General features: G+C 40.6%; 1 protein-coding gene and 1 non-coding gene across 10 annotated transcripts in view; both read right to left on the reverse strand.

Moving 5' to 3' along the window:
- Positions 1 to 73: 73 nt before the first annotated feature.
- trnal-aag (transfer RNA leucine (anticodon AAG)) lies at positions 74 to 155 on the reverse strand. Its single transcript has one exon. It is a non-coding gene; the product is annotated as a tRNA-Leu (tRNA).
- Positions 156 to 1,378: 1,223 nt separating this feature from the next.
- The window catches only part of eef2k (eukaryotic elongation factor 2 kinase), a 41,042-nt gene continuing 28,969 nt past the window's right edge, over positions 1,379 to 13,451 (reverse strand). For 5 of the 9 annotated variants that reach the window (XM_084740500.1, XM_084740501.1, XM_084740499.1 and 2 more), the window contains 10 exons: positions 5,460 to 5,676; positions 5,291 to 5,355; positions 5,028 to 5,105; positions 4,437 to 4,493; positions 4,180 to 4,245; positions 3,559 to 3,690; positions 2,893 to 3,081; positions 2,678 to 2,802; positions 2,361 to 2,539; positions 1,379 to 1,908 (listed from right to left, as the gene is read on the reverse strand). In XM_084740500.1, the coding sequence (XP_084596626.1) occupies positions 1,799 to 1,908; positions 2,361 to 2,539; positions 2,678 to 2,802; positions 2,893 to 3,081; positions 3,559 to 3,690; positions 4,180 to 4,245; positions 4,437 to 4,493; positions 5,028 to 5,105; positions 5,291 to 5,355; positions 5,460 to 5,676 (1,218 nt within the window). In that variant the 3' untranslated portion in view covers positions 1,379 to 1,798. The remainder of the gene's footprint in view (positions 1,909 to 2,360; positions 2,540 to 2,677; positions 2,803 to 2,892; positions 3,082 to 3,558; positions 3,691 to 4,179; positions 4,246 to 4,436; positions 4,494 to 5,027; positions 5,106 to 5,290; positions 5,356 to 5,459; positions 5,677 to 13,451) is intronic. The other 4 variants (XM_084740506.1, XM_084740507.1, XM_084740502.1 and 1 more) reach the window with 3 other exon arrangements.

The raw sequence follows: 13,451 nt of genomic DNA on the forward strand, positions 1-13,451 counted from the left end.
TCACAGCGGTGTCCCATGTAAGTTTAATGTCATTCATTAGTACTTTAGGCAACTGCCGTGAACGAAAAGGATTTGGCAGCGGTGGGATTCGAACCCACGCCCCCGAAGAGACTGGAGCCTTAATCCAGCGCCTTAGACCGCTCGGCCACGCTACCTTACGTTCAGAGTAAGCCGACCTTAGGGTAATATTCAACAGAAGTCAAACATGAATATAAATATATATCTATATGTTTATCCTCACATCAAGTTCATCCTTTCAAAACTCTGCACACAGCAGCCACCAGGGGCCGCTTAACAGAAAGCTCCTGTCTAAAGTATTAAACTAAGAAAACTGAGTATTTTCCCCATATTACAGTGGCAAATCCCAACAATTTTTGGCAACGTATCTCATTTTAGCTCATGTTAGGAAATCCTAAATACTCAATCCAGCGTAGTTTATCAACTGTTATGTGTTACCTAGCAACCAACACTACTTTAGCTAACGCTAAACATTTTTGTAACCGCTGTTTTAATCATTGAAACATTCTAAAACATACGTTGAATTATATAAAATAACGAACAAAGACTACGATGGAAACTTAACTTAAAGTCAGATGAATTATCTAGATGTTCTGAAGAGAAATCCAAATATGTTCTTTTTGGGAAATTTACACCAATTCTTAGACTAAGGATATAAACAAGCTAGTCTAGCTAATGCTACCGCTAACTACTGTTGCCAACGGTACAGTTAGCTACTGGAAGTGAACAACACTACCGTTAGCTAGCTAATATCATAGATCGAACAGTTAAGACTGTTCGGCTGAAGTCAAGAGAGTTTGGGAAGTTAGGGGAGGAGATGTGCAAACCAACAGAGTCCAACAAATTTTTGAACAGAATTTGAGAGAAATACACTTTGTGTTGACAGAAGATGTCTGATTTTTTTTCTTCAACTCATGGAAAACAGAGCCAACAAAGGTGTTATGTTTTAGCTTGTATACTATTAGAGTAGTGGCACCTAATGATCAAAGTGGCAAGTAGTGACACGCTGTTACCAAAAGTATTCCTATAATATGATTATTCAGTTGCATCTGTGTTGTTAATATAATATTTTAGGGGCGACAGATTAGTGTTTTTACATAAATTCCTTAACTGTTTCTCAGTCAAAGTCAATTAGCAGCAAAACATTTTGCATTGCTGGATCCGGATTGAACACCCTTCTTTGCATTCTGTTGATAATTTTAATTAAGGTTTGAATGTTTTAAAACAAAATTCTTACACAAAGCAGCTTTAAATAAAGTATATTACAGTTTATTTCTGTAAAGGAGGATTATTTATCCTCACTTTCTAATGAGAAGCTTGTTTAAGAAAGAAAAAAAACAAGACGCAATAATGGCAAGTGTTCACCCATAAAATGCAACGCAAACTTTATTTTACAGTTTTGTATTCCAAGCATTTTTATATACATACGTCCAATATAAGTGTACTAATGTTTAGGGCAAGTAAACCATATTCTTTGTTTTGATCAGCCAGACCTTATTCTTTCATGCAGCCACATTCACTTATCTAACAGGTAATCAGAGACAAGAAATTAAAGAAAAAATGAGTCATAATGACTAGTTTTACAAACAGGAAAAGAACAACAGACAACTGGACGATAACATAAACACACAAACACTCCATTGGCAAAAAAATGCTTTAATAAAAAATATGTAAACATAACCATTCAAGTTGTACCTTGAATGAGTAAAAATCACTGTGGCTATCTGCCAGACACATAAATTCTTCGTGGCCTTTTTGTGCAAGAAAAGCGCATCTGGATTTACTCCTCCATTAGCGCCCAGGCCTCTTCAGCTTTCATGTAGTACTGGTTAGCCACTCGACCTTTCATGGCAGCCATGGCAGCTTCTGCGGCTTCTGTGAACAGATCACCTGCAGGGAAGGGAAGAGAGGTTGGGATGGAGGTAGGGAAAATCATGGCTTTTATGAAAATAAATAGTTGGGATAAGGCTGGTGCTATTCTACATTTTTACTGTCAGCAAATCCCATGTTGCAGAGCAGGGGTTTCAACCTTGTGTAATTTAATTCAAACTTCTGATTGTTTTCAGAGGACCACCTTCTCAAATAATTGAGAAAAAAATACATTAAATGACAAAAAAGAGAAAAAATAATGAACTGTCAGTGGTACTGCCTCTGCATCCCACCAGATGGCGCTCTGAGTCCTACTGTCAAGAATGACTGTTGCAGAGAAACTACATGAGAAATTATTCCAAGCCTACATGAAGTGAATGTTTAATAGTCAAAAGACAGACTTCAGTGGATTGTTCCTTATAATCATGTGGTTAAATTAGGTATATCGAGCACAGTGTGGTCTGGAGTCGAACCTGCTCTCTGTGGGTCAGCTTTGAGGTTGTAGCCTCCCACTTGGAACATCTCTGCCTCTCTGGCCAGCAGCAGGTAGCGAGGTTCGTCCTGCGTCCCATCAAACTCTCCGCCCTCGTCAAAGTCTGTCATGTTCAGCACACTGTCGTACCAGTGAACTGCTTCCTCCCAGTCCCGTTTTCTTTATAATTGGGGAAAAAAAACAATAACACACAATCCCATCAGCATCGAAAATGGGACAGTCTTGCTACCTATAATAAAAATGTGTGGAATTCCCCCTAGGGGGCAGTAATGTCCAACTTTTCACAGCTTCACTGACCTGTCAGCTGGCAGATTGATCCCAGTATCAAAAGCTTTGGCCACTATAATCATAGAAGATCTGTCTCCAGCCTCAGCAGCCTGCAGCAGATACTTAAAACCTTTCATCCGGTTTCCTGCGTTATCCTGCCAACAACACACAAAAAAGTTTGAAAACAAGGATGCATCCTATGCAAAGTCAGCTGAAGAGTGAAGTCTGAGAAAACTGTATGTCACCTCCAGCTCCACGTCTGGCAGGATGTGATGAGGCAGCTGCATGCAGCATTGTCCTAAGGCGACGATGGCCTCCAGCTCTCCACACAGCGCAGCTCTCTCCAGGTGGAACATGGCCGAATCCTGATCCCACTGCTCGTCCTTCTCACAGAAACGACCCGCTTCGTGGTACCGCACCATCGCCAGGTGGACCTGGGCAGGAGGGAAGAGATCCAGGATATATTCAGCATAGTCTGGTGGAGCTTCTACAGCCACTGAAAGCACCAAAATTAAAAAAATCTGTGCTGGCATATATTTGACAAATGGTGCTGCACTTTTCACGTGCTTGTCCAATAGCAGTGTAGTACCTGTTGTTCTCCCTGCATCCATAATGATGTCACTGGTGTTATGAAAGAACTACGGGTTCTATGAGCTTGGATTTCTAGTGTTAAGTGAGTATTTTTGTCACCTAACATTATGTTTTGGCCATCAAAGTAACTATAGGTTAGGTTGGTGAATATAGGTGTGGGCATCAGAAGCTTGTGCACAATGCATCCTGGTACATGTAGTCACTGCTGGCACGGCTCCACGAGCAGGAGAACCCAGTTTTCTAGATCAATATAACACACTCTTCTACTGACTACATTTATCATCTGTATTAACATCAAATCAACCAGACTAATGTTTCACCTTTCCGAGGACTGACTGTCCGATCTTCTTCTGCAGCAGATTGCTGAGTCGCTCCACCTCAGTGGCCACGCAGGAGGGTCGATGGACGTGAGCGCGAGACGAGTGATAGAAGCTCCACTTCTCCTCCGTCAGCTGAGCAGAAAAAGACAGTTAAGGTACAAGAGGAAGAAAGAATGAAAGCCACAATAATCAGAAAAAAAACGATGAAGGTAAAATCAGCTGACAAATCACATGCTCAGGGGTGTACCCATCCAGAATATTCTGCTTTAACTTTAATTGATAAATGATCAGTCTTGAGCTCAGAGCTGGAGGAGTACATCCCTGTTGGCCGCTAAGGCAAACAAGCAGGAGCACACACACAAAATTATCGTGACAAGAACCAACAGCAGGATGATGAGTTGGTGAAACAGAGGTAGATGGTGTTTCAGTCTCATAAATCAATGTAGAATTTCTTCGTATTTTGCATTTTCAGACTGTTTTCATTCACTCAACTGAGGATAAAAGAAGAGTGAACATGGAAACAGTGGCAGCTCAGCTTGTGTAACAGCGCTGATCCTGAGAATCATGCTTCATAAAGCTTTATAGCAATAAAACTGCACAAGCCTCCATGCAAATAATCACCCCTTCGTTGTCAGGAGTGTTTGAATATAAGTTCGCAGAGACTCTTGGAGGAGCTACCATCTTCCTCTATTGAGGGAACAAAAAGAGCAGGAGGAGCTACATTAGAGGAAAAGTGAGGAATGGCTTAAATTGTTAAACAAAAAATGGGGGGAAAAGACAAAGTGAAGAAAGACAAGGATGAGGAAAATTAGAGGAGGTTTGATTATGATCAAAGGTGAGGATGATGTTGACACACTGCCGTCTCTATGTTTGTTTACCCGTCTGATACTGTCCTCATCCGACTCAGAATATTGTCTTTTGTAGCGATGATGGGCCTACGTGATGATACAACATGCAATATAAGACCTACAGTCAGAAGATGTAACAGTCAAAATGTGGAGAAGTGGAAATGTCAACAGACTAACAGCTACTGAGAGTGAACTACAGACACTAACCAGAGAGGTTAGAGAACATGTCAGGGCTTAATAACCTTTAAAAAATGATGTGTTTTTATTTGTTTAAGATAATATGCTAGAGTATGCTAACACAAGTGTCAAAAATATTTTAAAAAAAAGGCTCAAAAATGTATTTCTTCCTCTAAATATAATTTGAACAGTAGCAATACACGAGTATTTATATTATATAGTTATATTTTGACACTTCATATAAAGGAATATATGTCAGACATACACAAATTCTTGGCCTTGGCCTTGTTTATCTAAAGGTTTACTGAGGGATATGTGTGTGTACTTCAGTAATTAACTGCTTCCTCTGTAGCTTGTTGGCCAAAAAAAAAAAAAACAAGACATAAATCCTGAAAATGTTCTGGCCAAAATGGAATCAAACCAAAGTCAAATAGAAATCTTTACCCCGTCTACATGGTCATTTGGGTCTCCATCACTCCTCCTCTCACTGGGGTAGCCGCTGTCTCCGCCGCTGTCGGATTCCTACAGACAGAAAACAAAACAGCATTATTATCATCATTAGACTGGTAAGTAAACAGCTGTTAATGCTAACATTGGTAATTTAGTAATAGCTTATACTGGTAGCTAACTGTATAATGCTACTGACAGTTTGACTAAATGTGACACAGTGTCATGTTTCTGTGCTGTTTTGTTGAGTTGTTTCTCACCCTGTGTTCTCCCATGTTGTTATTGTGGTTTCTTTCTTGTTCATACATCCCAGTAAAAGATAATCCTGTCAAATGTAAGAGATAATATTTACAATGTGGACATCACATTTAAACTACATAAAGCATGCTGTCAAACGCGAAGCATGTGATGATGCGTTCGTGCACGTACCGTAGGACTTGCCCATAGATCCAGGTACAGCTAGCGGGGAGCAGGGGAACGTGAGAGGGGAGCAGGGAACTGAGTCCACGTCGCTCATGCTCTCATCCGCAGAAGAGGTCTCAGACAGGCGGGACAACAGCAGAGGCGCCCGGCTTCCCGACATGGTCCGAACGCGAGGAGAACCGCAGATCTCCTCACAGCCTCTCAGCACCGTCTGAGCTGACTTCTGAAACAAAGAAAGGGGAATTCTTTCTTGAGGAAACAGGAAGAGTAGAGGGTAGAACAAGCAGAATACAGTGAAGATAAGGACAAAGCATCCTTGAGCCTGTTTACACCTGGTATTAACATGCTTCTTGGGTGATCTGTACATAATATGTCCTTGGCCACATTGAAGGACGTCCTACTTAACTGAAGTCCTTAAAGTACATAATTTGATTCACTGTAACTGTGTTTGTGCTCTCTGGCCTGTGAAGATAAGCAGCTGAAACAGGTGGTGTGTTCACAACATCTGCTGCTTGAACCACTGAACTAATAACCCCAATACCACAAGACTCCCTTTAAAAAAAATTGCACAATTTTGAGAGTTGTGAACGAAATGTTGCAAAACGGCAACAGCAAATTCTTAGTCTTGTAGATTCAACACATTAAGCTGTTTCTTTTCTAATTAAAGAAAAGACTACTCCGTGTCTGACATGCATCTACCTGCCAATCATCATTTCATCATTTACACTAAGTTTATGAAAGACGACATATGATTAAAGGTAAATATCAAATTTGACAAATACAATAACAGTAACCAGTATAGGCTATTTCTTTGTCACCTGTGGAGAAAAGATGCACAATTTTGTCAACTATTGAGTGAGAAAAAACTTCATAAACTTTGTCTTTATAAACTTTTATAAACTGTCTACAACAAATTCTTAATTATTAGGCCTTCTTGTAAATTTGGCAAATGCACATTAAGTTATTTGTGTCCATTTGTCCCAGCGTGCTGGATACGACGACGCATCTGTTTGTGTGACAAACGCATGTTAATACCAGCTGTAAAACCGGCTGCTTGGTATTGCTAATCGTGCACTGAGCTGGAGAGGTAAGAGTACGTGCAGGAGAGCTGGAAAGGTAGCAATTCTTGGAAATTACTGTACGAGTGTGAAGATTTATTTCATGTCTAAATCATAACGTGGCACACTTTTCATGGTGGCAGAATAGAACCATTTTTCCTTCTTTCCTTGCTACACATTCAGTTGTTTTCTGATCAAAAACTAAATCTCTATCTGGAAATAAGAGTCACATATATGCCTAAATATGCCAACTGTGATGACATGAAATGCAATGAATCTTACTCTAATTCTTAGGGACATTTGTTTTTATTATTACTTTACTTTTATGAACGGTCACAAATATTTTTACCCTGACCTGCTGCAGATTTCTCGCCCTGGCTGACTCTTTATTTATTAGGGCCCGAGCACCGAACCGGTGCGAGGACCCTATTGGAATCAAAGGAATTATTAGGGCCCGAGCACCGAACCGGTGCGAGGACCCTATTGAAATCAAAGGAATTATTATTATTCTTATTATTCTCGTGATGACAAATAAATCGCATTTTTGGGGGACTTGCCATATAGGTAGGGCCGCCAAATTTGGCGGGCGCGGCAGTCCCGGCGAAAAATTACGTATTTTAAGGGTCTCGAAAATGCGCGCGGCGAATTGGCTCAATAGCGCCATCTAAAGGCGAGCCCCGACGGCATGTTTGTCCGACATGCACGAAACTTAGTACGCAGATAGAACACACCGGGACGCACAAAAAAGCCTCTTGGAGCCATGGGCTAAACCCTACAGGAAGTCGGCCATTTTGGACGGCGCGGCCGATTTTGGCGTTTCGCACGTGTCGTATTTGAACGAACTCGTCCCACACGATTCATCGTATCGACTTCAAAATGGCCGTGTACCATCTAGACAACATTGTGACTAAAAGTTATTGAAGGTTTATGTTTTTGATACAGGGCCTGCGCGTCAGGTGGCGGCGAATTTTGATGTCTCGCCATGAAACAGGAAATGGCTATAATTTTGGGGTACATGGTCAGATCTGCACCAAACTTCATGTGTTTGATCAGTGTATGGGCCTGAACACAAATATATGAAAATATTCCATAATTGTCATAGCGCCCCCTGGTGGTGGCAGAAAATGACTTTTTCCGGGTTTTGACATGCTGCTCCAAATGCATTCATTATTTCTAGCTCAAATTTGGTGAAGATGACCTTAACAAGTGGGTGATGCTACATTTTGAAGGGCGTGGCGGTCCGGCGAAGGGTGTCGACGCTAGAGAGCGGCGAAGGACCACGGCCCAAAAAAACGACATATTTAGCAATAACTTTTGTCTGCAAGTTCACATCAACATGAAATTTCACATATGTGTGACAGGTCCCGGCCTGAATGTATGATACAAATTTCGCTGATGGGCGTGGCCAAACGGCGTGACCACGCCCTTGAAACAGCAGCCCCCCCGCCACGTTTGACCGACCTGCACGAAACTTGGTACACATGTGTATCACACCCAGACGCACAAAAAAGTCTCTTGGACCCATAGGCCAAACCCCACAGGAAGTCCGCCATTTTGAATTTCCTGTTAAGTTTGGCGTTTCACTTGTCGCGCATTTTAACAAACTCCTCCGAGAGGAAGAGTCAGAACAGTGTCAAATTCGCTGGCTACCTTCTTGACTACACTCCCATCAAAAGTTATAGAAAGATATTCCTCAAGTTGAAGGGCGTGGCCAAAGTGGGGCGGCGAATGTTGGCGTTTCGCCATAAATTCAATTTTTTAATTTTTTGCAATAACTTCTGTATAAAAGGTTCAATTTGGACCAAACTTCACATGTCTGATAATAGTCCGACCCTGAACACACCTATATGGAAATATTCCATAATTCTCACAGCGCCCCCTGTTGGCGACAGGAAATGACATGTTTTCCAGTCAGAGGTCCTGATCCCAGCCCGTTGACCATATCACTCTGCAATCTGGTCTGAAAAGCCTTAAGACCATGATGATGCTACATCATGAAGATCAGGGCGTCTCGTGAAACGGCGTGGCCCTGGCGGCGTGGCGAAGGTCCATGTTTCGCCAACACACAGGAAGTTGCTATAACTGGACTGTACATGGTCAGATCTGCCTGAAATTTCACATGGTTATTAACAGTCCCAGTCTGAACATATGGTATGAGTTTCGTCCATGTCCGTGGCCAAATGGCGTGGCCACGCCCATTAACGCGTTTCGCCAAAACACAGGAAGTGGCTTTAGCCTCCCTGTACTTGGTCAAAACTGCCTGAAACTTTACATGTTCATTAACAGTCCTGACCTGAACATGTGATATGAGTTTTGTCCATGGGCGTGGCCAAATGGCTTGACCACGCCCTTTGACGTGCGGCGCCGCAAATAGTGACTTTCGCCGACGTGCACAAAAATTGGTACACATATGTATCACAGGGAGATGAACAAAAAAGTCTCTTGGACCCATAGGCTAAAGTCAACATGAAGTCAGTTATTTTGAATTTGGTGCTCAATTTTGGCGTTTTCCACATGACCCATTTTAACTAATTCCTCCTACAAAAATGATTCAACTGACTTCAAAACTGGCGTGGAGCATTAACACAAGTGTGTGATTAAAACATATTAAAAGATTTGGTCAGCGTTAAACGCTGTGGCTGTGGCGTGGCGGCGAATTTTGGCGTTTCGCCATGAAACAGGTAATTGCTATAAGTTTAGTGTAAATTGTCCAATGTGCATCAAACTTAATGAACACATCTATGTAACAACCAGGGGTCACTGTAATAGCACTACCTAATGGCAGCAGTTTTGCATGTTTTGAGTAATAGAGTGCATATCATATGGTCTTTCATGTACATGTCAAAATAGTCAGCAAGGCACCGCAGGGTATCGAACCCCATCCCAGTAAAACCAGGAGTACCATTACCAGTGCCTTTTGCTTTTTGATGTTACATGGAAGGCAAAGCAAAACCTGCATCACAACAGCATGTGAGTAGCACCATTACATATTGTGCCTTATTTTTACTTTTTCACACCAAATGTAAATAAATATATATGTAGTGCAAATGTCAGTATGTGCTGTATAGACAACACATATGCTTGATATGTTTCAGTTAAACATGCTGTTGTAACACAGTAAACGAAACCTTTGTTCTACATTGTGCACACAATACAATAACATACAAAACGTAGACAGCAAACACCCTAGAATTTAACAGAAATGTGGCAAAATAACATTAAAAAAAACAAAAAAACAAACATAAATTTAAAAAAATAAATGAATTTGTTTTGTTTTTTTTAACATTTTGTAGAGCACACATACAAGACCATAGCTGCAGGAAGTATGTCAAAAAACATGTAAAGCATGTAGGGCACAAAGCAGATGCAATGATGCAACAGTCACAGTAAACACATTTAACAACAAGCAGAGATTTTGTCTGACCTAGCCTGCTGTACTGTCTTCCTTATTACAGTATGTTCTAGATACAAAAGAACATGCAATCCCCTCGTGGTGGCTGAAATATGTTGGCACCACTATTGTCTTAATGGCATAATTGTTTGTTTTTACATACACATGATCAATTAGTGTGCCCTTTTCCGTTGTGGGTTGACTAACACATTGAACAAACCCCTTTTTGGTCACAAATGTGCAGAGAGATGTGTTTTCTACAATGTTCTCATTGAAATCGCCCATGATAGCGATTGTATCACTCAGTGGATCTAACCAATCAAGTAAGTTGCCTAAGTTTTCTTTAAACAAAGGCATTGGATATATTGGTGGTCGATAAATAACTGCTATTAATATGTTGTAAATGGGATAGTTGTATACTGCACATTCAATATTGACATTTGGTGGCTGAATCACATTCCAGTCTATATTGTTGGCATTATACATGCCAACACCACCATGTTCTTGCCTTTGTATATTAATTAATGTGGGGTTGTTACTACTGTACGCTAAACTGCGAGGTTGACAATGAAAAGTGAAACCATTAATGTTCACAGTTTCTAATGATGGCAACTGAGGCAGCCATGTTTCTGTAACAGCAATACAGTTAAGCTGTAAATGCTGTGTACAAGCCACCAAATCTGCTGCATGCAGTCTTAAATTTTGCACATTCATCAGAAACACATTAAAGGTATTGGAGGTCAAGTTACACTCTATGTTTTCCACCAAGAAAGGAGGCATGTTCTTAATTGCATCCAGAATGCCATCTTTACAGTATATTGCTTTTTCCTCAAAGTCTTGAACAATTAAACCAGATAAATTTGTTACGCGGCTTAAGGCCACATATGCCTGACCAGGTGCAAAGATCCTTTTTAACGACACAACTGCTTTTTCTACAGTTAGGCCTTGAACTTTATGGACAGTTATAGCCCATGCTAGCTTAAGAGGAAATTGCCTGCGCAATCCGCCTTTGTTTGTGGCCTTTTCCTCTTCTGGACTAATAGCAGTCGAATCACCTAAATCTTGTGACACATTTGCACATTGTTTCCTGCTTTGTGCACCAACATGTTTATCATCAAATTTAACGTACACTTTTAAAGGGAATTTACTTTTTTGAGAATATAGTATGTGTGTAACAGTACCGCACACACCGTTCACAAGGCCATCATTGATGTTTATATTTTTGCACAGCATTACACGTGCATCCTTTCCCAATAGCAATTGTTCTGACAGACAAGTGTAAGGTGCCTTGGCATGATGTCCCTTGATTAATTCTAATTTCCCTGTTCTAGTGTTATTCATATAATCTTGAGCTTCTATCTGTATGTAATCAGGACACATCTTAAATAATTGCTGTTCATTATGCTCATTAACTTGTCTGTTTGTTGAAAATATATGTAAAGCTGGACTATCTTCGCCTGTTTCGCATTGTTTCAATATTTGTATGTCATTATCTAGCATTTTTGTCCCTTTATGACGTGTGCGTAGCCTGTTCAATAACTCTGCAAAGGAGCCATCTTTTTGCCTAACGATGGTGTTGAGTTCTACCACTTTAAATAGAGGGCAAAACAAGTTGACACCTATATTATCAGCATACAGTGGTTTTCCCCGTACTGGAGGCAGTTGGAAAAAGTCTCCAACTGCAATTACACTAACATTTCCGAACGGGGAAAAGTCACCAGTTTGCCTTATTTGTCGTAATCGGCCATGAATGTATGCCAGCAAATGGTGGTCAACCATGGAGATTTCATCGATGATTAGCAATTTGAGATGGCGATATTTAACACGTAAAGAATTCAACTTTTCCTCACCCAGAGGGGTGTAAGGTAAGCGAATGTCTTTACCAATGCTCAAGGCATTATGAATTGTGCTCGCATGTAAATTGTATGCAGCAATGCCTGTTGGAGCAGTTAACATGACAGTAATGTCATCAGGGCAATGACAAAGTTTTGACAGAAGCCGTTTTGCCTCATATTGAATGGCTTTAATTAAATGGCTTTTCCCTGTCCCCGCACCACCTGTAATAAATACATGCAGTGGTTGTGGGTTTTTGCCCATTACGTGATCTAAACACCACTGTCTTATCTGGTAAAAGACAGTCATCTGTTTTACATTTAGAGACCTAATTAAGGCTAATCCATCACGTCTACTAATGTTATTGTGTTTTTCCAAATGTGCTACTTGTTCCTTTGTTGCTGCTAAATCCGGGATATTGTCTACATTGTCCTCGACTTCCTGTTCTTTCTCTTTCATTTCCTCTACGCATTCTAATCTTTCACGTTCTTGTTCTGGGCAGAGCTCACACCATGCATCTTCAATAACTCCATTAATGTCAATTACATCTTGAATGTTTTCTAACACATCTGCATCAATTTCAAATTTTTGTCTGTTGTTCTCAACAATTGACCTAACTGAATGTAGACTGCCATCACTACGTCTAACATGGCCGTCTGTATAAAACTGTTCATAAGTCTCGTAACTTGGAGGTCTAAGCTGCTCATCTATACGATAGGGCAAAAACAACTGCAAACTACTCTGATGGAACTGTTCGGGATTTTTTGTTATGGAAAAGCGCGCGTAACGTACAACTGCGGGTTGTGTTCGTGTTCGCTTTATAACAAAACCTAACTTATTTCGCAACGCGATCCTATTAACTGATTTTTCATTTTTATTTGCAACACGATATTCAGATGCAAATGTTGCTAAACACATATCATTAAAAACACTATCATTAGGCCTATTCTTATAGCGATCTACGAAACTAGTCATCCACATGTCCTCTGTGGTGAGTTCATGTGATGATGCCTTTTGTTTTAAAACACTTAAAGGCAAACTCATTTTCACTACGTTATCACCCGTTGGCACGAACACAACCTTTCGAGTGCATTCTTTTAAATGCATATTCGTTAATCTATATACTGCTTCTTGGGCGCTAACATCTCTATTGTGTAAATAAACACTCCCTAACTTTTTCAGTGCATCTTTTGCACTAACATTTCCTTCTTTTGAAGCTTCTCTTTGCGCATTGCCTAACATTAGTCCCATCTCTCTCTCTGATTTCGATATATAAGAGATGATGTACACTACACACGCATATGCGTCTACAACATACTGGATGTCTATGTTTGCATTCCAGCATTTTAGTAACGGCTTGCTATATTGATTTATCCATGCTTCGTTAATTTGTCTTCTCAAGACAACTTCTGTCTTCCTAGCAAAGCGTCTATAAGCTTCCTCAAAAGAACCTTGACTTATGCCTAAGCTTGCAAAGAGATGCTCCACACTATCATAGCTAACTGTGTCATCTGATAGCGCTGTTTTAATAGCAGTTAAAATTAGACTCGCATGTTCTTTTTTCATCCTATTAGGTTTTTCCTGCTTTTGTTTTGTACATTCACATTTAGGCAAGGTCTGTGATTTGTCTGTAGAACACTCGCATGATTTGTCATCGTCTTCATCAGTTGGGCTGCGACAAATAAATGTTCGAGCTGACACTGGCCTGGGGAAGTT

This window comes from Lutjanus erythropterus, chromosome 17 (assembly GCF_056507025.1).
Source record: "Lutjanus erythropterus isolate fLutEry1 chromosome 17, fLutEry1.hap2, whole genome shotgun sequence".
NCBI lineage: Eukaryota > Metazoa > Chordata > Actinopteri > Lutjaniformes > Lutjanidae > Lutjanus > Lutjanus erythropterus.